This window comes from Gracilinanus agilis, chromosome 2 (assembly GCF_016433145.1).
Source record: "Gracilinanus agilis isolate LMUSP501 chromosome 2, AgileGrace, whole genome shotgun sequence".
In the NCBI taxonomy this organism is placed as follows: domain Eukaryota; kingdom Metazoa; phylum Chordata; class Mammalia; order Didelphimorphia; family Didelphidae; genus Gracilinanus; species Gracilinanus agilis.
This window is the reverse complement of record NC_058131.1, coordinates 286,866,543-286,893,994: the sequence shown is the minus strand read 5'-3', so window position 1 is coordinate 286,893,994 and position 27,452 is coordinate 286,866,543. Positions and strand designations below refer to the sequence as shown.

Below are 27,452 nucleotides of genomic sequence, written 5' to 3'. Positions count from 1 at the left end.
TTGCTATTCTCTGCCTCCTTGAGAGCAGGAATCATGGCCACTATGCCAACTATCAGAAAACTGTTCCTGAAATCAGATTCCTTGTAACCATTCTACCACTCATTTGTGCTACTTTGAGCAAATCATTTAAACTCTATGGGAATTAGTTTCTTTACCTGTGAAATGAGCTAAGAGCATCATGTGATGAAGGGGAAAGTAAAGTAGATTTGGAGTGAGAGGTCTTTGGTTTGAATTTAAATTCTTCTGTATGCTACCTATGGTATAAGTGAGGTGGGGTTGGGGCTTGGCACATCATGCCTCATACACAGCAGGAAGATCTACCACCTATGGATGAATTCTTGTCTCCAGTCAACACCCCTAGACCCTTCAACTCTTCTTTGTTTGCTACAGTTTCCAGCCTACCTCACCATTCTGGTTTCCTTCTCTGGGTGTACTCCTTCTCATCTGTGTCTCCCAGACCTGACACCATCACTGGCATTTTAAAAAAATAAACCACAGCACCAGAAGCAGCCATTTTCCTAAAGGTCGTTTTATTGTAAAACCATAAATACAACACTGACATGAAAATCATTAAGCAACTGATCCTTTCTAACAGTTACAGTGTCTTTCCACCTTGGCATCAGCCACTGGAAAAGAAACTTGTAGGAACGCTTGAGACCCATCTCAAAGCAGGGTCACTGAATTCTGGACAAGGGCTTTTGGCTTACAGATAAAGAATGGAAAATGGGATCTGCTCCTTTTCTCACTGGAAATGCCCCGCTTTCCGACAGCAACAGACTGGTAAAAAACAGCAACATTGACACGGCTCAATTTCCTTTTTTTTTTTCTTTTCTTTCTTTCTTTCTTTTTCTTTTTTCTTTGTAAAAATCTTCCCCCCTCCCCCTCCATCTGTTATCAGTCCATGTTTTAAACAGCACTAAACGTTTTTGGCTGCAAAAAGGGAAAACGGAACTGTAACGTTAAAGGAGAACAAAATGAACAAACACAACAAACCAAAAAAAGGAAAAAAAAAGAACAACCCAAAAAAAACCAAAAACCCAACAAACAAACAAATAGAAAAACCCTAAACCCTTGAGCTGGCCCCAAGCGTTTAAATATCACAATGAGAACTGGGAACTCAATCGTGCAATTTTGCTCTCTAGAGAATCACTCGATCCACACCAACAATACAGGAGACTTCAAACAATTTCTTTTGTTTATTAACACAGCAAGTGTGACATTAGGTAACCTTTCATTTTTTATTTTTTTTTAAATACAGTACACGGTACACAGGGCCCCCACAGGCTGCCCTGTGCATTCCCCTCATGAAGACATAGCCAAGTGCTGGCCGTTTATAAAAATATTGTGTTGCTACAAAAGTATAAATTAATGCTACCGGTATTAAGAAATATTAAACACATAAAACTTATAAGGATTAAGAAAAATATTCATTAATACCTGTAGAAAACTCTGGCCTAAAAAAGATATTTTTTGTTTTGTTTTTTTGTATTTTTGTATTTTCTCTTTTTTTTCTTTTCTTTTCATTTTTTTAAAGATGACTTGAGTTTCTTACACTCACAGAGAAAGACACACACATTCCGGTGCGTCTATGGTATTGCCTAGAATGTCTGTTATCTACAGAAAGAGAAAGGAAGATGGATACCCACAGTTACTGAGGGAAAGGAGCAGGAGAGGGAGGGAGAACAGTTGGCCATGGTTTTGACCTGATGTGAATGACTCACAATTCAACTCCAACAGAGGTCATGGGGAAAGGATCACCAACAAAAGGTAGACTTTTCCAAAAATAGTTTTGCTTGGGTTGTTATATAAAAGGGTTTCCTGACATTTGTCCAAGTGGGTTTGCACCTTGACTTTCCCACCCCAAGGGTCAGTGGGTTTCCCCCAGCCTTCTCTTTGCACCAATCCTCTTACTTTCCCTCTTAGGGAATGACCCTGGCCCCCCCAGAGGGTGGAACTCCAAGAGAAAGGTCCCCTGCCTCTCCTTCTGGCTATCCTTCTTGTCCTTGTCCTCCTCTTCCTCACCCCCAGTACAGCTGGGCTTTTCTCCTTGTTGATTACCAGCCAGCTTGGATTTCAGAAAGCACCGAAGGAATCTGAGACCCCTGAGGTTGAACACGAGGCTAGGCCGTGGCCCATTTAAGGAACTTTGGTTATAAAAAAGTAAGTTGCCCAATGGGACATGATCTGTCCCATATCCCTTGGATGGGTGGGTTAGGTTCCCTGGTGGATGAGTGGGTAGGAGATCCACTCTTTGAACAGTGATGTGAATACCCAATGGCAAACCTAACAATTCTTCCTCCTTCAGTGGCCTTGGCCATACACAGATGTGGCATTAACACAACTTGGGTTTTTCAATGGGTTTTTCACGCCCAAGGGAAAAAGAACAGTTAACTATCTTCTTTCAGTTGCCTAGACCACAATTTCACACCCTTAGAAAGTATGAGAGTGTGCCCTGTGCCTCAAAGGAGGCATAGAGCTCCTCCAACTGAATTCAGAATTCTACCAGTAATAGTTCTGAAAACAAAACCAATAAGCAAAAAAACAAAACTAAAAAACAAACAAAAAGAAAGAACTCCAGGACAAAAATGCTAAATCATTGGTTTACCATACCTGGCCTAGCAAAAGAAGTGCCACAGTGACAGATGAGGGATTGAGCAGTGGGGAAGGAGGACTAACTTAGACTTCCTCGTTCTTAATGACCCTTGGTTTCAGGATATAGTTGGTGGATTGGACTTGGCTTGGGATTCCTCTGAGACCACAAGAGTCAAGCTTGCAGAAAAAAATAAATCCTTGTTTTTAATTCCCAGGCAATGGAGGGGGTGAGGAGTGGGGTGGGGAGAATTTAGCAGCCAACTCCTGGCCTCATATACAGGCAGGAGACTTCTTCAGTAATTTCCCCAGAGACAGAACACAGAAGCCATTTGAGACAAAAACGAAAGCTAAGGTAATAGCCAAATTATTTGGGGGAAAGGTGGGTAGCTGGGAAAGGGGCTCTGTCTAGTTGGGTTCAAAGCAACTGACTGAGCATTAAGAAACTTTGAGCTATTGCCACTTCCTTAGAAAGCCCGTCTTTTCACTGAGCAGTACCTCTCATCGAGTTTTCCCAAATTTCTTTGGTGCTCCCACTGGCAGGAGCCGAGTCACGTCCGACCCCTCTCCACCACTGCTCACAGTACTTCTTGTGTATCATCTGCTTCTCAGATTCAGAGGTTCAGAGACAATGTGCTTTTCCTATTTCCCTCCAGATGCCTGCTTTCCTAGACTTGGGGATTATGAAAATGCTCTAAGCCCTTTGTCCTAAGACTGTATCCCAGAGATGGAAGCCAGAGATGTTTCTAGCTGGGCCTAGTTCTCTGCCTCCTGGAAGACACTCCCTCCCAGAATACTGGAACCTAATGGCTTCTTTCTACCTTGTACCGTAGTATCTGCTACTGAACACTGGTGCAATGACTATTCACCCCCTCCCTCCCGCCTCCTGCTATTCCTCCACAGGGGCTCCTTGAGTCATTTAAAGGGATAGTTGATTTGGTTGAACAGACCAAAGCTCTCCTGAGGTAAAAGGATAAAAGAATAATGCCAACTCACAAGAACACAGAAGGGTTTAGTTTCATAGCTGAAGCTGTTCTCTGTAGGCACAGCATTTTCTTCCTAAAGGTGACTGACACAAGTTTTAGAATTCTCACAGTACGAGTCTACACTGGGCTAGAGCCAGGGACCTAGAATTCTTCTCTTTAACAATGAAGAAGGGCATCTGGTTCTCCCTGGCATCCACTTACTTGCCCCACCATCTTTTCTCGTCCAACCACTTACTATACCCCATACCTGATTAGGATGAGGTAGACACCGAGTACTTTTGGAACAGAGAACAGAAGCAAAAGGCTGGATGACAGAGACATCCTTTGGTTCTTCTCTGATGGAAATGCCAAGGGGTCTAATTTGGCTTTAAAGTGGGTAATCATCAAGGACCTCCTCTCACTGTTCTGTGCCTCTCCAACCACTGATCTGACATTAGAAAGGAAGAAATGCCACAGAGACCTGAGTCTTCTCTAATTCTCTCAATTCCAGCCTGCTACTAACTCCCTACTGAATCTGAGAGTTTCTCAGGAAAGAAGACTTGAGAGTGATAATGCCTCGGGATTCTGTAACGGTGGTAAACTTCAAGATGGAGAGTAAAGAGCTGTCTAAAGCAACCTCATTGAGAGAGAGAGACAGAAAACAGGGTGGGGATGGAAATGTTGGACCACTGTCCCCTATCTGGGTCTTCCCTTATCTTTAAAAAACATATAGGGGGGCAGCTGGGTAGCTCAGTGGAGTGAGAGTCAGGCCTAGAGACAGGAGGTCCTGGGTTCAAACCCGGCCTCAGCCACTTCCAGCTGTGTGACCCTGGGCAAGTCACTCGACCCCCATTGCCCACCCTTACCACTCTTCCACCTATGAGAAAATACACCGAAGTACAAGGGTTTAAAAAAAAAAACATATAGGTACAGAACATTTTTGTCCTGGAGATTTAGTGGTCTTGTAAGCACTGTCCATTTCAAACCACAGGCACCAACCTGCAGAGGCTCTGAGAACAATTCCATCCTAGAACTAGTCTGTGAGGCTCTGTGGTCAAATGAAAGACATCTCATCAATCCCCAAGATCACGAATAGGGAGAGGGTACAAAACTCTATGAAGGGCCTACAATAGGTCAAATGCCAGGATGGTGACTGAATGCTGTAAGAGTAGACCAAATTCTTTGGCTATCAGAATTTGGAACAACTGAATATTGCTGAGAATAAGATAGGGGGCGGGGGCGGGTAGGATTAGCCACACCATCATTATGTTCTGGCTGGGCATCTGACTTGTATGAAAACTCTAGCCAAGAGACTCTACAAGGTCTCTCCAGTTCCCGGTGCCAACTTCTAGGGAAGCCGAGGAAGGAGGAAAGAAACTCTCACCCAATCGTAGCAATAAATTGTCCCCCTTTCACTACCCTTTGGAGACTATGACAGTTAATTCATAAGAAGCAGCAAACTTCCCAAGGAAGAAAAAAAACAAAGTAGAAATTCACTTAAAATCTCAAGAATGAGAGGGGAGCATTCTTCTCTAGCACAATCCAATCCCTGGATGTTGACGGGCAAAGGCAGGGGATGAGGCAACAACGAGGTAAGACTGGTTGTTTACTTTGAATTTAAATATAAACATTTTCACCGCAGTACAGAGTCCAGACTTTCAGAGCGGTAGGGATCAAACATTTGTATAAGAACAAAATGCAAAGTTCATTCCCTGGGTGTAGGAGTACTCAAGGGATACACAAAAGCAACTGAGCACCTGCCTTGAGAGGGGAAAACACAGCAATACCACCCCCCAACACACACACACACACACACACACACACACACACACACACACCCCTCTACCCTCCAAGACCATCATCTCCTTTAACAAAATAATACAATCAACTCATATGCAGAAACCACCAACCACCATGATGACACTTTCTTTAAATACTCTAGACAGGAGGATATGGGAGATTTTAATGGGAGGGCCTATAAATCAAAGTGACCTCTCCTCCCCCCAAAGATGATGATTTGGGCCTTCTGGGGCTCTCAGGGTGACACTAAGTTTCAATTAACCTCGCTCCTACTGTGGGCACAAGGGAATACTTGGAAACAGAAGGGAACCCATGAATTGCTGGCAGGCTAGTCAGAAACAGCCAGAATAAGGGATATGAATTCTAGTTTCCCTCCCCTTGGAATGAGGCCTTTGATTATGGAGGAATCTCATGAAAAATGGAGTAATGCATTAGTTACTGGTGAGATATTCCTTAATCAAGATGTTAGAACTTGTCTTTGCAAACAAGGCAAATGATATAGGGACCATCTAGGGTCACTTGTGGGAGTATCAAAAGACTCAACTCTTTCCATAATGTTGATCACCAGAGGATGCTATACCTAAACAGAGTTACCTTCAATATGCATGTCAAAGACCACACAGCTTAGAGAGACAGTGTTCTAATCCTTTCTGGCCCATCTCTATCCAGTAAGTAGATGGGTACCACATGGAGAACTGGCTCCCATGGCCACTGTCAGAGGCCCAATCCAGACCTCAAATCCCTGTATGTAGAGAAGGGAAATAAAAATTTCACAACTGGGAGGGACCCCAAAAATTGTCTACTTAAATATACTCCTGAAGGCTAAATCCCCTGATTTGGACTTTGGCACGGAATCTCCAGAGGCCTGCAAGGCACCCAGCCCTACTACCTTGTAGGAATGTGATTCTGAGTCAAACATCAGGAACCCTGGGGCTGACCAACTTGCACCCCATGCTCTGGAGGGTTCTGGGTACCAGGACCAAGGGCTAACTGAGGGGGTGAAGAAGGGGAGGAGAAAGGTGTGGATCTGACATGCCACTGGACATGATCTCTGATCAACTCACAAGCCCCTAATGGGCTAGAACAATTCAGTGATTTGATGAGTAGTGTAATGCACTATAGGTATTTTAAGTTAGACATTCCTGGTACTAGAAACAAATGAGGCAAAACAAACCAGGAGGGTATATTCTTTTCACTTACATTCAGAAGATATCCTAAGCCACATGCTTCCACCAGATGCGATGCTATGCTTGTGAAATCGTGGAATCCTCTGCATTGTTATGCCCCAACCCCCCACCCCAACCCACTTGCCCCCATGCCTTCGGAAGGAATACATCCTCTGGAGAGCTGGACTATACAGGGAAGGCTTAATAAAAATGTGAGCATGTTGGTTATACCACTGAGATGAGCTAGTTTACAGTGTGACTTGAGGAGGAGGGGGCAAGGAGGAAGGAAAAGATATTTTTTTAAAACCATAAACATAAGTTACAGACATTCAGTGCCTCCTAGAGGGTTCTAAATCAAACTTTAAAAACAAAACAAAACAAAAAAACCAAAAGAAAGGTTAAAAAACCACTAAAATGTTAAAAACTCAAAAAAACTAAGGTGTGGAGACAGTTTACTAGAGTAACTACTTCTCTGAAAATTTTTCTTCTCCATCTTATATTAAAAAAGCAAAAAAGTCCTATTTGTTTCCTTAATGTCTCCTTTCCTGATCTGAGAGATAAGTGTGTTTCTAGAATGCAGCTGCCTTTATAACATGTGGCAGATGTTAGGAAGGCGGCTGATCAATGCCCTGAAAGTATACAAGGTAATTGGAGAAGCAAAGTCCAGTGCAGATATTGTAGATTCAAATATCCATGGCAAGACAGCCCTGAAGGGGAAAAGAGGAGAAGTGGAGTGGGGGGGGGGGGGGGGAGCAACGAGAGAGGATACGGAGAGGGGAGGAGAAATCGAAGAAACTTCAAGTCACTTTTAGATCTCAGCTGCCTGAAGACTTTACAATGTCAGCCTCCTACCAGTCTGCACACCTGAAAACATGGAAAGTCTGTTTAAAAAAAAAACCCTGATGGAGACAAGAAGCATTTTCCTGGTAAAGTACTCCCTCTCTCACATACACGCATCTTTCCTCACTTAGCCCTCTTAATGCAACACGGCCACACAGACGTGTGTTCATGCGCACGGGGCGTCTATGTGTAGGTGAGTAAGCAGTTTCTTTGTCTGTAAAACAGACCCAAGAACCACGTACCCATGTACACAATGTATGTGTATTTCTACATATGGTATACCTACATATGTATATACGCATGTGTGTGTCCGTACACACACTTATGTATATATACATAGAAAAAGCACTTAAGTTTCCAGGGGCATTTATAATGAGGTCCACAGTGTTTAGAACTTAAATTCCTTTTCTTTGTTTGCAACAGTGTTTTATAGTTATTATTATTATTATTATTTTAAAACTAAAAGACAGTTTTAAAGCATATTGGACTTCAAAAACATGAGTTTGTTCATGTCTTCCGGACTAAGAAGTCGCCTCCTTTTAATGAGAAGTGCTTGCTCACACATATTTACACACTCACTCCTGGCCCCCACGGCGGGCACCGCGAGGAGCCAAAAGGCCAATTTGGCTAGTTTCGTATGCTTTTGGGTAACACAAGACCAGTACTGAAAGAGGTCAGGGGTGGACTGGAAGAGAGGTTCCTGCAAATAATCATAAACTTCATTCTTCCCAAACCGGTCATCTTCCTGAGCTGGGGTGGCTTCTCCGGAGGCCCGTGGCTTCTTGGTGGAAGGCTCAAAGTCCACTTCCTCAGTCCAGGACTCCTTCACCTCATTGATGAGCTCGCACACCTTGCCAATGATCTCCTCATGCTGGTACGGCGGGACCGGCCGCAGCTTCTGCTGGGGGTCCAGGATCATGGCGACCTTGTGGGCCGAGTGCACCTTGAAGTTCTCCTTCAGGGCCTCCAAGAAGAGGTGGCAGAGCTTGCTGACGACCCCGGCGTCGTTGGCCTTGGAGGTGAAGAGCTTCTCCAGTTTGACGTAAGTGGGCAGCACCAGCTGCAGGGTGGGCCGGCTCTCGTGGCTCAGCTCGATCACCGCCTGCTTCACGGGGGCCAAGATGGCGGCCAGGTTGCTCAGGAGGTGCTTGTTCAGGTTCTGGATGAGGTTCATCTTCTTGGCGCGGCTGTAGAACTCACAGATCTGCTCGTAACGCTCGTGCACCAGCAGCAGAGAGTCCGTCACCGAGTTCCAGCAGGGCGGGGGCGACGTCTCCTCCAGGGAGCCAAAGGTCTCCTTCGAGAGGCCCGTGGAGCCCGCCAGGTCTTCGCAGACATTCAGCAGCTCGATCACCTCGTGCATGTTGCGGGCCTGCAGCGTCCGCTTGTTCAACACGCTCTGCACCACCGAGTTCAAGGCACAGGCTGAGCAGCGAAGGCACATGCCAGCCTTGGAGAAGGCGGACGAATTGACCCTGCAGTCTGTCACGTAGACCGTCCGGATCTCGGACATCACAAACTCGGAGAGCACGTTCTGCACCCAGTGGTGGATGAAGTCCCCGCTGTCGCGGATGTCCACGCCCTTGATGCCCAGGACGTAGCTCTTGATGTGGTTGCCCTCGGCTTGGTAGGCCGTCAAGATGTAGCAGGAGTCGGGGCCGATGCTCTGCGAGTGGCAAGTGACGCCGATGCCCAGGCAGGCGTTGCTGCCCAGGGCGCAGGTCACCTTCACCTTCACCTGGTTGTACATCCGAGGCAAGTGTTTCAAGGCCAGCGTATTGAAGTTGCCCAGGATCTCGGTGACTGAGAAGGCGCCGTAGCGGGCCCCGCTGTCCACCAGGGTCTGGGCCAGTTTGAGGAACTCCTTCCCGCTCACCACACTCAGCGTGCCCAGGTCTGCGCACATCACTCGCAACAACCTCTCCGCGATGTTCTGCCGCTCCTTCTCCGGGATGGTGCTGTTGGGCGCCGAACCGCTCACGGAAGCTACAGAGATGAGGGAGGAGGAGGGGGGACAAAGCAGAGAGTGATTATTCCTAGCAAAGCAGACTGGGAGCTTTGCTGAGCACGCTGGGAAAAGTTTAACTTGGATTTTTTTTTGCAAATGACAACAACAATAATAGCTAGTATTTATATTGAACCTACTATATGTTAGGTGCTGTGCTAAATGCTTTTACAAATATTACTTCATTTGATTCTCTCAACAACCCTGGAAAGTAGGTGCTATTGAGATCCCCATTTTATAGAGGAGGAAAGAGAGGCAGATAGAGGGAAAGTGCCTCTTCCGAGGTCACCCAGCAAATAAGTGCAAATCACTTACCCCCTCTGGGCCTCAGGTTCCTCATCTGTAAAATGAAAGAATTAGACTAGAGAGCCTCAAAAACTCATCTAGCTCTGGAGCTGTTATCTTATAATCCCTTCAAGCTGACACTGAATTTGAACTCAGATTTTCTTGCTCCAACAAGCCTCCACTTCTTCATCTATAAAATAGATATGCCTTCCTCTCATCTGCTTCTCTCAAAGGTCATTAAGGGAAACAAGGGACCAAGAGGCGAAATGGCTGTGAGAACTCATTAGAGCACCAGGGAACTGTCCGGGGTGGTGGCAGAAGGCAGCGACACGGATTGAACCCATGAAAAGGCTGGGGCAGGCAGGGAGATCCTGCCACAGCGGGGCCACCCTCATGACATACTATTATTCGTGCTGTTCCTTTGGGGCTGTGGTTTCCACTTCTCTTCCACAACCGCTGGAGGCGACCGGGGCTGGTTGAAGGCGATGTTATTCTCGTTGTCAGCTGTGAGAGACAAAAGAAGGCAGTGATTAAGCTGTAGCTCAGAGAGATACTTTCAAGCTCTGCCCCCCTGGCAGGCTCCAGGGGCTCAGGGATCCAGGCAAGACCACCAAGGAAAGCTTTTAAAAATCCCATTAGGAAAGAGGGCCTTCTTCACAACTTAAACCGCAAGTGTGTTTGTTTATATAGATGGAGGTGTGTGTGTGCATGTGTATTTCCTCCTAGTAAAGTGATGGCCACAATCCAATGGCAGAGAAATACTATAAAACTGACTATTGGCCCCTCCTTGGCAGCTTTTCCCAAATGCTTTCCTGATCAGTCTAGTTCTGACACTTTAGCTAACTTGCTATGTAACCATGGGCAAGTGATGTCCTTTCTCTGGGCCTCAATTTAGTCCTCTACAAAATGGGGGGGGGGTGAAGGAGTGGACTCACTGGTCCATTAGGCCCTTCCCAGCTCTGACATCCTGGGTTCAAAGGTTCCTCCCAGCTCTGACATTCTGTGTTCTAAGGTCTCTTTCTAGTTCTGCTATTCTGAATCTGAATGCCCTTTCCAGCTCTGACACTATGTTCCAAAGACTTCCAGGTCTAACATTCTCTGTTCCAAGGGCCCTTCTAAGTTTCTGGTATTCAATGTTCCAAAAGTACCAACAAGGTCCCTTTCAGCTCCGACACTATATATGACACTTGCAGCTCTGACATTCTTTTTCCAAAGATCCCAACCAACTCTGCCAGTCTATGTTCAGAGCCCTTCCAGCAGGCATTCGATATTTTATATTCTGAAGTCTTTTCTCATGGTACAGAATAAAATTCTCTGGCTTTGAAGTCAAAGACATGTGTTCAAATCTTATCTCTGATCTCACCACTTGTGACTTGGGCAAATCACTTAACCCCTCTGGGCCTCAGGTTCCTCAACTGTAAAATAAAAGAATTAGACTAGAGAACCTCAAAAACTCATCTAGTTCTGGAGCTGTTATAATCCCTTCCAGCTGACACTCCACACTCTAAGGTATTGTCTATCTTCAACATTCCATGTTCCAAGGGCTCCTTCCTACTCTTGACACTACAAGTCATGTCCTTGAGCACACCTGACACCGCCCATGGTAGGGTAGGGCAAGAGCAGACTGTTTCCTGATAGGAAACTGAGAAGGTAGTTTATTAGAGGGAATTACCCTCTGTGATTCAATACCAAGTTAATGAGATTTGTGTATTTGGGTTTGATCCTCCTTATCAGGCAGGTTGTGAACTGCACAGATCATGGCTCCTCAAATTCACTCAATGGTGCCAAGCCTTTAATCCCAGTTCAGCCTAGCTGTCCCTTTTATTCCTGTGCACTGGATTGCCGAGAAGGCATTATACAGTAGCACCAGACCTGAACAAAGCAGTCTAAAGGAAGTCAGAGCTGTATATTGTACTGTATAATTACAGAATAAATTCCCCCCCCCCTTTGTATTCTGCTGTTCTAGCTCAGAAACTCAGGCACCAATTTGCATTTTAATTGCTTCTCTCCATTGTGTTGCTGTTTGGGGTTGAGGATGCACCTATAATCTTCTCTAATTACAGTTTAGCCTCCAAAAGTCACTAAAGGAAGGGCTGGAGGGCCGACAACTCTTCTGTCAGGAACCCAGAGTTCAGAGGATTTCATTATTCTCAAGAGAAAAGGAACCCAACTAGGAAGAGAAACTCTGAAATATCTGGGACATAAGTGCTAAGAATAATTAATAATAATAATAGCTATGACGCTTGAAGGTTTACAAAGTGCTTTACACATATTATATCATTTGATCCCTCAACAACTCTGTGACTTTGGTGCAGTTATTTTCTCTATTCTGCTGATTGGAAACTAAGGCTGAGATAGGTTAAGTGATTTGCTTGGGTCAAGTCAGCAAGCATTTATTATGCTGCCACTATGTGCCAGGCATTGTAGTAGGTGCTAGAACTACAAAGAAAGGCACAAACAGTCCCTGTACTCAAGAAACTCATAGTCTAATGTAGGACACATAGGCAGGATTTGAAATCAGGACATCCAGACTCCAAATCCAGCACTGTCTGCTCTTTTGCTGAATTGCCTATTCTTTTACCCTAGAGGGAAGATACTTTGGATTCAAAGGCAAACTGGTAGGGACCTTATGGATCACCTAGTCCTAGCTCCTTCTTTCACAAATGAGGAGCTTGAGATTCACAGAGGGTTGCTCCCAGTCACAGAGTAAACAGCAAAGGTGGCATTTGACCCTGATGCCAGGATCTCCTTTTTCATTGCATCATTTTCTTCTCTGCTCCCAAGATCCATTCAGAGAATCCTAGCAAGGGAGCACCCTACACTGAACTCCTGTGTCAGGCCTATCTGAGGTCTGCTAGAACCTAGTCCTAAACAACATCTCTGAGTTTCTCTCTCCATGTTTCCCAATATGCACCCTCTGTTCCAGGCTTCTCCTTGGGTCTGACCTTTTATGTCTTCAAGACTTTGGTTAAGCAGCTACCATTCCCCTGATTCTCATTTGAGACAATCACATCTGTGTTTCAGGACTTACCTCAAAAAAGTCTTTCCTGACCAGTCCAGGATTTCTCTTGCCTCTGAGTTGCCGCAACATTTCCTATCTATCTGTATGCCTCATATGACAATGAGCACTGTTATTAGTAGACTTTTGGGGCAGCAAAACAAAGACAGGGTTTTACTCATCTTTAGAACCACTCCCACTCTCAACCCCCAGTATCTAGCACAAGAGAGAAGGCACTCAGAAAATATTTGTTGACTGATTCACTAACTGACCCATTAAATGGATATTTGCCCACATGCAAATATCAAAGGATATATTTTCTCAAAGTTGTTTCCTCTTTTAACTTTACCTATTCCCCAAAGTGCAAGGCCCTTGGCTGGTGCTAGGGATACAAAGGCAAAAATAAAAAACATTCTTTTTCTTTAAGCAGCATATATTGTCCTGGAGGAACACAATGTGTACACAGATAGGTAAATACAAAATAACTTGAGGAAGAAGAAAGCTCTAAAACCAGGGAGGACAGGACAGGCTGAAGGCAGCATCTGATATGAGCCCTGGAGGAAGCCAAGACTTCTAAGAGACAGGGGAGGAGGGATGGCTTTTCAGGGATGGGAATCCTGCATCATGGTACAATACCAAGGTCAGGAAACGAGATGACTGGTTTGTCTGGAAGTAGATTATGTGAAGGGCAGTGATAGGAAATAAGTCTAGAAACTTGACTAAGTTAGATTGTGAAGGATTTAGAATGCCAAGCTGAGAAGGCTATGCTCTATTCTCAAAGCAACAAGGAGCCACTGAAAAATTTTGAGCAGTGGAGTGACATTGCCAGACCTGTATTTTGGTAAGATATTTTACTAGCAATGTGGACAACAGCTGGGAGAGGAGTGGGAAAGGGAGGGAGGGAAAGGGGAAAGAGAAAGACAGAGAGACTGAGGTAGAGACAGAAACAGAGAGATAGAGCAGAAAGGGGGAAAGGAAAGGAGGAAGGGGGAGAGAGGAAAAGAGATATTGGGGAAAGGGAGGGATAGGAAAGGGGAGAGGGAGAGAGACAAAAGAGAAAGGGAGGACGGGAGGGAGAGAAGGAGGGGGACAAAGTACTATAACAATCAAGACAAAAGGCAATGCTGGTCTGAACTGGGGTAGCAGGCATGTCAGGTAAGCCATGTAAATGGAGAGAAGGGGATACAGACAAAAGATATTGTGGAGGAAGAATAGAGGTGACATATAAATAATATATATATATATATATAATCTACATATTTATTTTGCCTAGAATCATAGAACTGCTGAACTTTAAGCACTAGAAAGGGCCTTCAAGATTATCTAGTCCAGGCTCCTCAATTTACAAATGAGGAAACTGAGGTCCAGGGGAGTGACCTGTCCACAAAAGCTAGTGCTAGAAGATCCAGAAGTCCCATCCCCCAGTTCTTTCCATTGCCAGTGGCCATCATCTCATATATCCTCCATGGTACACAAGCCTTTTCAAGCCATCTTCTTCCTTATAGATTCCCAACCTATTCCTTTGGAATGAGGACTTTGGAAGCCTTTTCTCTTGCTCCTGGTCTAGCTGCAAGGCAGATATGCCTTTCTCATATGAAGAAAAGCAAGAATACCCATATTTTGATTCTTGTCATTATTAAATTCCAAGTCATCCAGGACCCTATAGTCTCATAAATCGTGGTCTCCAAATGGCCTTCAGTTCCCTCTGCCTCATCCCTCACTCCAAAGGGAAGTCTCCACCACTGAACCATTAAATGATGCCTTGCTGACAACAAGACTACTAATTCTATTTTGCAATGCTACCCAGCATCCAGATCACCAGTGTAGCCAATAGGGTTCAGCTAGGTGGCGCAGTTGATAGAGTGCCAGGCCTGGAGTCAGGAAGACCCATCTTCCTGAGTTTGAATTCAGTCTCAGACACTTACTATCTGTGTGACCCTGGATAAGTCATTTAATCCTGCTTGCTTCAGTTTCCTCATCTGTCAAATAAGATGAAGAAGGAAATGGCAAACCACTTTAATATCTTTGAAAAAAAACTCCAAATAGGGGTCACAAAGAAACAAGACATGATTGAAAAACAACTGAATAATAACAACAAAGAAGCCACCTGCCTTAAATCTCTCTTCCTAGCCATATTTAACTGGAAAAATATCATTTTTCTGGGTCCAGAAAATAATACTTACACAACATAGCTGCATTCATTTGGCAACATCACATATAGTTTTAGGAAGACAAGACCTGTGATCTCATCAGTATGGAAATTTCTGGTGAAGAAACTCCCTCTATCTATGTGGTGAATCTCATGATCTTAGAGAGTTGCCTGGGAAGCACTGAGATGTTAAGAGCCTTGCCCAGGGTTACAGAGCCAACATACAGCAGAGGCTAGACTTGTCTTCTTGGTTCTGAGGCCAATGCTCTATTTCCAAGGGTACACTGCCTCTTCTGTAATTACTTCCCATCTCTGAGCCTGAGTTTCCTTATCTGTAAAAATTGCACACTGTATAACACTGAGTGATGGTCATTCTGTGAGAAAAGGGGAAAAGGAGAGACCAGAAATCATGAAAAGAGGCTGAGAAAATTTGGGGGGTGGAGGCAGGTTGAGGATAGTGAGGAAAAAAATAAGGAATAAAATGAAGAATTGAAAGGGGAGAGAATAGCAAAAAATGGAAAAAAGAGGAATGGGCAGGAAAGCTGAAAGGGGACATTTTCCTTTCTCTTCAGAGACTCTCCAAACCCCAAACATTGACTTCTAAAGGATGCTTATTGGCCCCATCCCCACTGCTAGTGTTGTGAATATCCCTAAGATTGGGTCCTTCCAAACCTCAGAACCAGCAACTCCATAAGGGCCATTCCTGAATTCCCTCTTTGACCATTTCCCATAGTTAAAAAGCCAGAGATGAGCCATAAGAAGAGAAACATGGCAACTCCATAGACTTGATTTGGATTTGTCTACAAAGGTCTTCTTTCCATGCCAAGCCAAATGAAGAGTTGGAGGAAAGACATTTAGGTATTTCTCATTCATCCAGACACAAACGGTCTAGAGTGACTTTCTAACTCCATCACATACAAGTCAAGAATCAGGGGGTCAGTGGGTTGAGCTAACAGAGGGCAGAAGAGAACTTGCCCCAGTGGCCTAATGGGAAAATAGCCATAGGCCAGTGTCTGTGCCTTGGGGGAAAAGTTTCAACCTCCTGAAAGAGCTAGTTTAGTAGACTTTGCTTCTCTACTAGGAGCTACTTCTCAACAATGTTCTAAGCTCTATGATCTCTCAGTCCAAACTCAAGAGCAATGATAAATATAGTTTCTCTCTTTATTCTCTTTCCTTTTCTTCCCTTCCTTCTTACTTTCTCCTTATTCTTTTGTTCTTCCTTTCTTTCTCTTTCTTTCCTTTTTGGTTTCTTCTTTTTTTCCCTCCTTCCCTCTCTTTCTATCTCTTCCTTCCTTCCTTTCTCTTTCTTTTCTTAAAGACCAGTTCTCTCTTTCTCACACAGGCTGGAAGTACAGCATCCACTCAAAGGTCTAATACCACCAGTGACTGGCATGGAAACAAATCTGTTCTTTTGCCCCGCCTTGGGATGCCTGGTGGCCTCCTACTCTCAGAAGTTCATTATGTTGGGGCTGATAGTGCAAATACTTGATGGACTTTAGCCCTCTTGCTATTCAGAATTCCTGAGTTCCACTGAACCACTGGTATAGGTTTTCCTTAATGGTAGGAATCACATGCAAGCATAATACACTCAGCAACATAATCTTTGCTTCTAAGATAACATTGAAGGCTGAGGAGGAGAAGAGGCAAGAAGGCTGTTCCTGTGTCAAGTCTCTGAAGCCAGAAATGATAAGTGACTAAAGGGGTTCCCACAGAGAGGGAGAGGGAAAGTAGAAAGTCAGTCAAGCATGCAATGGATAAAAGAAATATCCTAAGTTGCTGACCCTCTCCCCAAGGCTATAGCATCTGTCCCTTCTGAGGAGAAAAGAACTTAATTTTAATTGCTCCTTGGCCAGGGGAAGTTGGCCATTCAGTAGAGTTTAGAGAACTACACCATCCCCCTCCCCCAACTATACTGTTGGAGGAGATAGGAATCTCACAGGGGCCCATCAGCTAATGAGATGATGGGAGTTACTATTCTGAGGATGAAAAAGCTGGAGTTCTAATTTAATATCTTCCCAACAAGTTCAACTCTTGCCTTTGCACCTTTCTCAGTAGAGTGAACTTAATTAGATACACAATTAGGACCCCTGGGGGGGACACCTACTCTTGCCAGAATGTAGCCTAATCCCTAACTTTCCCAGAAGGAATGAAAGAGTAGAATTACTGGAGTCTCTGAAACCTCTGGCATAGGAAACTGTTCAGGTCACATGCCCAGGGTCACCATTACGAGTCCAAATGTAATGTAATTACATGTCCTAAGCAGGTACCTCTGGAGTAAGATGAAAGATGCAAGGCAGGAGCCTCAAAAAAGATTCACAGCACCCTCCTCCAAATGCCTGATATTTCACTCTTAAAAGTACACTCCTATGAAATATGATTTTTCAGGTTCCAAAAAGTGCCAAGTAAAATAAAGTTACCTACAAGAGCAGTAATATCGTAATCCATTACTAAGAGCATCTGGTGGTGGGGTAGGAAGAGGAGGAGGAGGAAATGACAAGCTTAAAACAGTCAGTTGAAAGCAGGGCCCTAGGCCAGGAAGGATAGAAAGGAGAGGTAGGAGCACAATAAAGAGATTTCCAGGAATGAGGAGGTCAAGCCCTAGGCCAGACTTTATTTGGTGTACTGTATTTGGTCTGAACACCATGGTTTAGAACAGGGGTTGGCAACCTTTTTGGCCATGAGAGCCATAAATGCCACATTTTTTAAAATGTAATTTCGTGAGAGCTGTACAGTGCTCACAGTGCGCTCCTGTAACAGCGCCTGAAAAAAAATTGACTTTATGGCTCCTGCAGAAAGAGCCATACATTGCCGACCCCTGGTTTAGAAGGATACTGATAAACTGGGAAATATTCAGAAGAGGGCAATCAGAATGGTACAGGGTCTTGGGCCTGGCATATGAGGATCAGCAGAAGAAACAGGGGATGTTTAGCCCGGAGAAGAAAAGACTCAGAGGAAAGAGTGGTCTTCAAGTATCCAAAGGGGTTATCATCTAGGAGGAGAATTTTTTTTAGGGGATAGAACTAGGAACAATGCTAAGAAGTTGGGAAAAAAGCAAGGCTTGATATCAGGAAGAATTTGCTATCAATTAAGAATCAAAAGTCAAATGAGCTACCCAGACAAGGGATAGATTCAGCTTCCTTCGGGCTGTTAAGCAAAGTCTGCAAGATTATTTTTCAAGTTACATTATAGTGGAGGCAGTTTTGTGAGTTAAATTCGATGGATGCTAAGGTTCCTTCCACCTCTAAACTCTGGGATTCACTGATTTCACAATTTGGCCATAGACCAGACCTGAGTATCAGCATGGTGCTATGTTCAGACCTGGGGTTTTGAGGCTTGAATTCAAGCTCTGACTTGGTTAAACAAGGTCTAATGACAATCCTACCCATCTGATGGCTTTTTAAGAGTCCATGAAGTGCTTTCACACACATTATGTCAGTTGCTCTGTGAGGTAGGCTGGGTCAATATTATTATCTCTATCTTACAGATGAATAAACTGAGGTTTGGAGGAATATCAAGTGACTTGCCCAGGTCACATAGCAAGAGAATGGAAGAGAACCAGAACCAGAACTTCTATCTCCTAATTTCTATCCCTATTCTCTATCCACTATACTGCCTCTTGGGTTGGATAAAAATCTCATTTTGGCTGGTAGGAGAGTTCCTAATGTGTGGTAGACCTTCTACCTCCCCCGATAGTGCAGGCTACCTCACAGGTAAATGCTGGCTCCCTTCTGTCCCTTATGGGGCAACACACACGCACCCTGGGTCCTTGGCCCCAGCTCTCCTTGTGAGCTGTGAGGAGTCTGGGCTCTCAGCCACCTACCTACCCACCCAGAGCTTACCTGCATGGGACTGCATGTGCTCCAAGAGATTGTTATAAAACTGGAACTGGATCCCACAAGCGCCACAGGTGTAAGGTTCTGTTTGGGAAAAACCATTTCAACCTGGTTACAATCAGCACAGGGCTGTGCAGTGCATATGTACATGCTGTTGTCTGCCGGCTGGCTTAGTTCAGAGCTCTGCACAGGCTGCCCTCAGGTCTACCTCCACCTGGCTAGCACATTTCCATCAGGCACCTGTCATGTTGCCTACCATGCACCTGCTGTGCTTATGGCCTTTCTGATTTCTCCAGAAGAGAAGAGAGACTTCCTGGGACATTCTCCTTTTTTAGAAATGGCTTTTGTCCAACTTTTTTTTAAGGAGGACATTGATAAACTCTCTTCAACTACTTCCTTTTGACCTAAAAGTGATATATCTGGTTATGTCTCAGAGGCTAAATGCTACCATGGTGAGGGTTTTTAAAAATCATCAAGCTCAGAGAGTAGTTCACACCTTTGTTTACATTTTGGAAAGGAAATGATGGAAGAAGAACAAACAGGAAAGGAGATGAGATCCCAGAAATCATTCCTAAGCTATGGGAGATGCAAGGGCATGACTGCTCACTGAACAGTGAATCAAAAAGCACCATGTGCTCCTGAGTTCTTTTTCTTCCTGGAGAATGTCCTAGAGGCCTAAAGAGCCATGGGTCCAGCCTTCTGAACGTCCATTGGTCCAGGACTGTTGACAGAACCGTGAAATTTCTCAGGGACTAGTTGATGGAGATAAAGAATAGGTGGCACTGAAATTCAGGGGAAGGAGAATGCCTTTGGAAATTCATCCTTTCCTTAAGAGAAGTCATCAAATATCTTTGTGGCTTGCAAGGCATGCACCCCTAAAGACAACCTATTTCCAACTACCAAGAATATATACCCCACACTAAAATATATTTATATACCTACACTGACATCTATCTTCTATTTCCTCTACCCAATCCAGTCCTTCTAGGCCCAGTTAGAATGCCACTTTATGATCACAGACTTAAGAGCTGTGCACTCAGGGCTCAAGTTCAACTCCCTCATTTCACAGAAGAAGAAACAGAGGCCCAGGGGAGTGAAAGGGATAGCCCAAGGTCAAATCTTCCTCCAAAAGGCCTTTCCTACCCACCATCACCTACTTGCCAGTGCCACTTCCATGAAATTAGGCTCTATGCAACATGACTACAAAGGTATTGTACAAGTCATTTCCTCTGATAGAAGATAAGCTCCTTGAGGGGTGGGACTATGCCATTTTTGTATTCCTAGCACCTAAGCCCAATGCCTGGCATGTAGTAAGTACTTAATTAATACTTGTTGGTTGTTTTATCTTGTCCCCTACTAGTGTGTGAGCACTCTGATGGCAGAGACTATGTCTTATTCATCTTTCCTTCTCCCATACAGTATCTAATATGGGCCTTTTGGGGGAACAATCAGACATTTGTTAAATTCATTCTCACACCTGAGGCCTAAATTTAAAAGAGAGCATCCCTCTTCCTGGGTCTAATCTGCTTCCCTACAAGATTGCAAGTTTGCAAGATTGGGAGATGCCGAAGAAGAAAAGGAGAAGGGATGGCAAAGGAGAAGAAAAGGAACAAGCATGATGGGGGATTCCAGACAATGCAATCAGTAATAGAAGAAATATCTGAGAAATTCCATTTGGCAACAAAAAGGGATTATATTTGGATAATAAGTTCACCCATCTTGACCAAAAGTCCTCCAATCAGTTTCAAAACAAAAGGACTGAAGGGCCAAAGTAGCAATAAAACTCAGGCTTAAGACAGGTAGGTGATTGCTTCCTTAGATTAGCTTTCACTCCCAGCAGATTATAAACTCAATAAGAGTCAAGGCCTGATTTCGCCTGCTCTCTTCAGAAAGTGCTCTTTGTCCTCCTCCTCTAAAGGCAGTTGAATGCTGTCCTAGATTCCCCATAAAAAGGGATGGACCAGAAGCCCTTTCTGTTTGGGATCTAAGCATAATGAGTCCTCAAGTCACTTCTCAGTCCCAACCTGTCAATCCCTAAAGAAAAAAAAAAAGTCAGAAGGAGAGCAAGGGGAAAAGCAAATTTCTTTGCCCCAGTTACACTCTGCCTTGTGTTATACTTATCTGTGTACATGTCAAATGCCCCCAGTAGAATATAAACTTCTTGATAGTAGGGGCCAGGTCATTTTTCATCTTTGCTCATCATCTAGTAACCAGAGAAGTGCTTGGTGCATAGTAGGTACTTAATAATAACCATTAGCTGAATTTATAGGAGGTAGGGGAAGAGGTAAGGGAAAGAAGAAAAATGGGAAGGGAGAGGGGGAGAGACTAGAATTGGGATGGAGAAGGAAGGAAGAAAAGGGAAAACTGTAGGTCTCAGAGGAAATAAGAACCAAGTGAAGGATTGTGTTCCCAAAAGGATGATGAGTGGGCCATTTAGGCCTAGCCCTGGCCCTTAGAAATCCTTCCCACCACTCCCCCTGGAGCACAACAACCCAAGCTACCCCTCTGGAAAGTCTGCTCAGAGAGGGTGGGAGCCTCGCCTTTGGTAAACTGTGGCTCAGTCGTGGCACATGGTATGGTGTTTGTTTAGCAGGGAGTCAGCTTGCTACAAATTACCACCACAGCTCAGTTTAAATGCCACAGGGTGCTGCAAAGACAAGGGTAAAGGCAATGTCTCCCACCATACCAGGTCCTTTCATAAATTCAGCCCTACTAACCCAACCAAGTGCCTCCAAATGACCCAGATGCCAGGCTTGAAGTTAAGGAAATGGTCATATTATTCATGATCTCCTAGCCCACACCCAAACTTCCTTAGGCTTCCCCTTCTCAGGAATCCCAGAGTGCAAATTACTTCCCTAGAGACATCATTTCTGAAAGACCACAGAAGCCATGATTGGCATCACCCAAAAGAACCTGGGCACCTTCTCAATGCCCATCACTTACTCTGTAAGAGCGGGAATGGGTTGGAAATCAGGGGGCTCGCAGCTTCTGTAAATGAGAAACAGGTTTAGAGGAGAAAGGCTCCAAAAGGCTTTTTTTTAATGCATGAAATGCACCCCATCCCACAATGAGTTTCCCTATCTCTCCAACCTTCCTCCCACTGGTACCCAATAGGCACCCCACCCCTCTTCTGCTGTTCCTACAGTCCCTAAATATGCCCACCTTTCAAGAATGTACTGAAGCTCTGCATTCCTCTCTAAAGATTTTCCTCGTTATTCCAGCCCACAGAGATGTCTCCCTTTTCTGGATTCATGAAACCTTTACTGTTTGTATCTCACAATCCAGTGCTAAGATTGCCTGTCTCATATTTCTCTTTAATTGACCTCTAAGTGGGCAGAGACAAACTAAGTCTCCCTAGTGTCCCACATCCTGGGACCATTCTTGTTTAAATAGGTAGAATGAGAAGGAGAAGATGTGAGACAGTAGAAAGAGTTAAGAGCTCTGGGTCAGGAGACCTGAGGGTTTGAGGCTGGGCTCTGCTATTGACCTTAGGAGCAAGGCCTCTGTCTCCCCATCACTAAAAAGGAGCCAACAGACCCTGCCCTACTTACCTGCATGAGGCCCAGGGGATCCTATGAGATGTATCACTAAGATAGTGAGATGTAGTCTCCATTAAAAAATTTTTTAAAATTATTTTAGGGGTAGAGCTCAAGTGCTCTGGATTAGGGCTTGAAGTCTGTGCTGGGGAGCCCTCAATCTATGATATGGAGAGCTCCTAGTAGAAAAATTCTCTTAAAGCAATGAAAATCAGCAATTGCAATTTATCTCAGAGAATCCCCTGGGGATGCCAAGAAGTTTGCAGGACTTGCCCAGGGCCCCAGGGCCTGCATACCTCTGTGCATGCATACATGAGGGCATGCATATGTGCACACATGTGTATAGAGAGGCTTGAACTCTAGTCTCACAGACTCTGTGGTCAGACTTGTATATCTCACAGGGGCTATTACAAGCAATATTACACCTGGATCTCTATCCATGAGAGGCCTGGAAAGTGGGGTTCTCTTTTGCCATCACTGTATGAGGATGAAATTCCCTCAGAATTCTGAGGCGAAAGGGCTTTTTAAATGTGGCTGGACTTATAAGCTTCCCTTGGAAATGCAGAGAAGATGGGGTCAGAGGGAACCATCTACAGAGACCTGCTGGGTATGCTTAGGACAAGCATGCTGTCATGTGCCTGTGGGCTGCAAGCTTTCCCAGAACCTGGTGCTACATGAGGGCCCCATGGAGTGATGGAGAAGCAGGAAGGCCAAGGCTATCTGCTGGAGGCAGGGGGAGTGGGGGTTTATATTCACCACTTGAGTTTTGAGAACTGCTGTTGGTTTCTTCAAAGTTGTTTTGTGCTTTGCTCTCGACTCTCCTACTGAAGGCGCTTTCTGCTGAGTAGGGAGAGAGAGAGAGACAGAGAAGATGCTGAGAGGAAGAGCTGCTTCGTGCTCTCTAAAGCCCCAGAGTGGTAGCAAAGCCTTGGAATATGGACAGAGTGGGAAGGGCATGGAATCAATTAAATCGCCACTGGTCTGTAGAACAGTTCTTTAGCAGTCCCTCAACAAGATGGCAGCTGGGGAGCAGAAATGCAATGAGACAACCTTCCTATGTTGTGCCCATTTTCCAGGTGGCCAGGCTTCAGCAGTAGTAGATCAACCAGAGAGGACTCAATATAGATTTTGAATCTCAGAGGCAGACGAGTATATTTGATTTGGAATCAAAAGGCCTGGATTCAAATCTCACACCTCTTAATTACTAGCTAGGGAACTTTAGTACATCAGTTAACTTCTCTGGCTCTCCTTTTACTCATCTGTAAAATGAGGGGATTAAACAGAGGGACCCAAAGATTTCTTCCTGTTCTAGACTCTTGATTCTATGAAACAGAAATAGTTGATATGGAAAGAACACCAGACTACAATGTGACAAGACCTAGGATTCTCACCCCAGTCCTGCCACTTGGTAGCTGGGTAACCTAAGAGAAGTCACTCAAACTCCCCCAAATCCAAATAGCTCAGTTTCCTCACATGTAAAATGGGGAGGGGGGAGGCAAGGGGAAAGAGAAATCACCTGCCATACCCAAATTGAAAATATTTTGATCTTGTAAAGTATAAAACACTTTTTAAATGGTAATTTATTCCATAACAAAAATCATTCTCTAACACACACACACACACACACACACACACACACACACACACACCCATGCAATTGACAGAGAAGGAGACTGAGAGCCAGAAAGGAGCTGGAAGTCTCCCGAGACCACCCACAGAGAGAGGCTCAGAGAAGCCCCAGGTATTCTGATTCTCAGGCCAGGATGCTTTCCTGGGATCACCCAGCTCTTCTGGAAGGGACATTCCAAAGAGAAATATGGTTTCAGTTGTTTGAGTCTGGAAAAATTTTAAAAGTAGCAGTGGAAGAGAGAGGATGGAATGAGAAAGAAGGAAGGGGAACTGGCAGGTGGGTCACGCAGCTCTTCAATAATGACTTCGGAACTTGACTAAATGTTTCAAGGACTCTAAGCTGAGAGGGCTGTTGGGCTTGAATCATTGGGAGAGAGGGGGAAATATTGGGTCCACAGTAGCCATGGAATTACTGGCTCCATCAGCCAAAGTTACTCCACTGGTTACCTTGTGGAACGAAAGGGAGTTTTCCTCTTGAATAAGGCAAGGAGTAGGAGGTGGGGTTGGCTGAATCCCCCACGAGGTTTATTTATCATTCAGCTGTCACAGAACTTAGCCAACATTTCTTAATTCCCATCCCAATCCAACTCTAGTTGTCAAAGAATAATACAGCCCATTCTGAGGGAGAACAGAACCAAATAATACCAACACTGGAAAGGACCTTGAATATCATCTTATCCAACTCCTTCATCTTACTGATGAGGAAGTCCCAGAAGCAGCTAGGTGGCACAATGGACAGAGCACTAGATCTGGACACAGAAGACCCGAGTTCATATCTTGCCTCAGACACTTAGCTGTGTGAGCCTGGACAAGTCACTTCACCTGCCTGCCTTAGTTCCTCCACTGTAAAGTGGGGATCATAATAGTACCTATCCTCTAAGCTTGTTGTGAGGAGTCAATGAAATAATATTTGTAAAGCACCTAACAATGCCTGGCACATGGTAGACAATTAACAAATGACTCTTTCCTACCCTCCTCCCCACCAGCTCCCTTCATCTTATAGGTGAAGAAGTATAAACTACTACAGTCGAGACTACCCCTGTCCATCAAAGCAATCAACAAGAACCTACATCCCAAGGCACCCTGCTACAACCCCTTCTCCCCTCCCTAGAAACCCCTTTGCAATGGGACCCACATGGAAATGTTCTTTATTAGATCTGTTCATAAAGGTCTCCCATGCATGACACAGAATACAGTGGAGGACAGGATACAGTGAGACTTTACATAAAATTGTTTGGGGAGAAGCTAGAGTAGAAGCTCAATTGGGGGTGGGAGGAGAGTGACCCATTCTCTGTCATAACTTCTGTGATAACAGGATTAGCTACAATCATTCTCTCTGCATGGGATCAGGTGGAGAAATGTAGTGGTGCCTGACACACAAAGGAAAAAGTTGATGGCAATTTTTGATTGAATGAATATCTTGTTCTTACTGCCTCATTAATGAAGTGAACCTAGAATGATCATGTAGGTAAAGAACAAAACTGACTCTAAAATAAAAAGATGGTTATGGAAGCCATACAGTAATCAAAGGGTTAAAAATCATCTATAATTCCATTCTGACCAAAGTTAGGAAAGGGAGAATTAAAAACATCAACTGATTAAACAGATCTCCTATGACATACAAATCTCACTGCCCAGCCTTGCAGTTAAATGAACCACCATCTTTTAGATAAAATATCTGAATTTCCCTTACCAGGGACACAGTCCTCTCCAACCCACCCCATAGGAAAGCTGATAATGCATACAATTCAATCCATATTAGCTGGTCATGTTATAGCTGATTACCAAATCCCCACCTCTGACCTTCCATAAGCCATTATTTTAGCCAAAGTTTCCTTTTTCAAAAATAATGACATTATTGCTGGAGAGCACACACAGTCTCTGAGCTCACCTAAAGAAATGGAGAATCTTTAGATTCCCAATACCAGAAATATATCTTTTAAACAGTATTTATGGTGCCAGCACACAGCAGGAGACTAATAAATGCTGGCTGTATGAGCAAATTTATATAATTAATATCACTGAACCATAAGCAGTGGTCAAACTATGAGCTACTTTCTCATTCTGTTTATAATAACCATTTATGTCAGTTTTGGTGAAAATGTAACACAATAAGCCAGTGTTTTCACAATTGCCAGGAGCCTAGAATAATTACTAACTTAATGGTTTATTAAACTGCTGTTCTCATTAAAGACTCTGAGCAGGCACATCAAAAGGATGTTCTTTTTGAAAAACAACCTTGGGAATCAAAGTGTAAACACAAGCACATTTTATTACTTTGCCACTTATCAAGCACTGTTTGGATGGTCAATGAGCCCCTAAGGAGGCCTGGAACTATCAGTTTAAAAAGGAGATCATTAGGTTGAAAACTTGACATGTCAGCACAAGGCCTTTCTCCCAACTGGCTAATCTTTCATCAACTTTTATCAAACACAATAAACAATAATTTTCATTATGATTCTAAGTTTTGTCCCTTAGCTTAGGACACCAGGTTTTAAACCAGATTTATTGTCACCCTTATAGTTAGTCTTGTCTTATCGAGGATTTTCCTCAGGAAATAGATGTGACTGGGGACTGTTGGTCTCTTTATTGGCTGCTCCCACTGTCGGAGACTTCACTTCCATTCCCTTTTGCCATAGGAAGAAATGGGATTCGGTCTATGACTGGGATGGGTGGAGAGAAAGCAGAGATCACTTCAAAGGTGGAAAGCCCACCCAACAGTTAAGAAAGCTGAGGGCACAAAGGCCATTGGTACCTGTGGTTGCCTTGCTTCCTGGGGATCCGGAATTTGGAGTGCGGAACATCTGGGTTTGGGAGGCTGGAGGGGCACCAGAGGGGGTGCGTTGTAGAAGGGTGGAGCACCGGACTATGGAAGCTGGCGTTTTTTTGCCCGACTGGCTCGTCGGTGTCTTCACTGCCATGAAGAGTGGAGATCGAGAGAACTCTGGATGCGAACACTCAGAACTAGCGTCAGGTTCATCAGACGGCTCCCACCCAGCGGAGGTACCTGGCAGGATCGGGTCCTCAATGTTGGCTTGCCCGAGGCTCTCCCGTGGGCTGTGCCGCCGTCTTGGATTGGCAGCCTCTTATGACCATGCCCCACCCCCAAAACAACCCCCCAAAAGGGCAAAAATTTACTGAATTCTACACCTTATCTTCATTCCTTGATGAATGATAAAGATCCCTCCCCCCCACCCCTATCTATAGGGAAGCCCGAGCTACTTAGAATTAGTAGACCACCCTCTGCACTCTAGCTAAGCATTCCTTTTGGGGAATGGGAAAGGATGGAGGAAAAGGCAGAGAAGAACCATTGTAGATGGGGTTTGATCCCCACAGTAGTGATAAAAGGAGTGGGAATGAAGATTTCTTAGTCCGCATACTTAGAAACCTACGACTACTTCCCCATCACCAAGTTCAGATGAAAAGATACAAAGGGTGTGATGTAGATTGTGATATGTTGGTATAATGTTAGTCCCTGGTTTCTATCATATAAGGGATATATATACACACAGACACACACACACACAGACACACACAGACACACACAGACACACACACACAAGCTCTGACAAGTAGAACCAATGAGATGTGAATGACAATTCACCCAAAGCATTCCCTAGTTCTCAAGGGGTCCTGCAACAAGTAGAATTAGTCCAT

General features: G+C 44.4%; 1 protein-coding gene across 1 annotated transcript in view; it reads right to left on the bottom strand.

Annotated features, from left to right (window-relative positions):
• Positions 1 to 7,832: 7,832 nt before the first annotated feature.
• Positions 7,833 to 27,452, bottom strand: part of ZNF618 (zinc finger protein 618) — a 92,598-nt gene continuing 72,978 nt past the window's right edge. Inside the window, exons 9-13 of the mRNA XM_044664091.1 lie at positions 26,551 to 26,802; positions 22,923 to 23,006; positions 18,637 to 18,714; positions 10,053 to 10,154; positions 7,833 to 9,346 (exon numbers count right to left, since the gene is read on the bottom strand). Coding sequence (XP_044520026.1) covers positions 7,833 to 9,346; positions 10,053 to 10,154; positions 18,637 to 18,714; positions 22,923 to 23,006; positions 26,551 to 26,802 — 2,030 coding nt within the window. The remainder of the gene's footprint in view (positions 9,347 to 10,052; positions 10,155 to 18,636; positions 18,715 to 22,922; positions 23,007 to 26,550; positions 26,803 to 27,452) is intronic.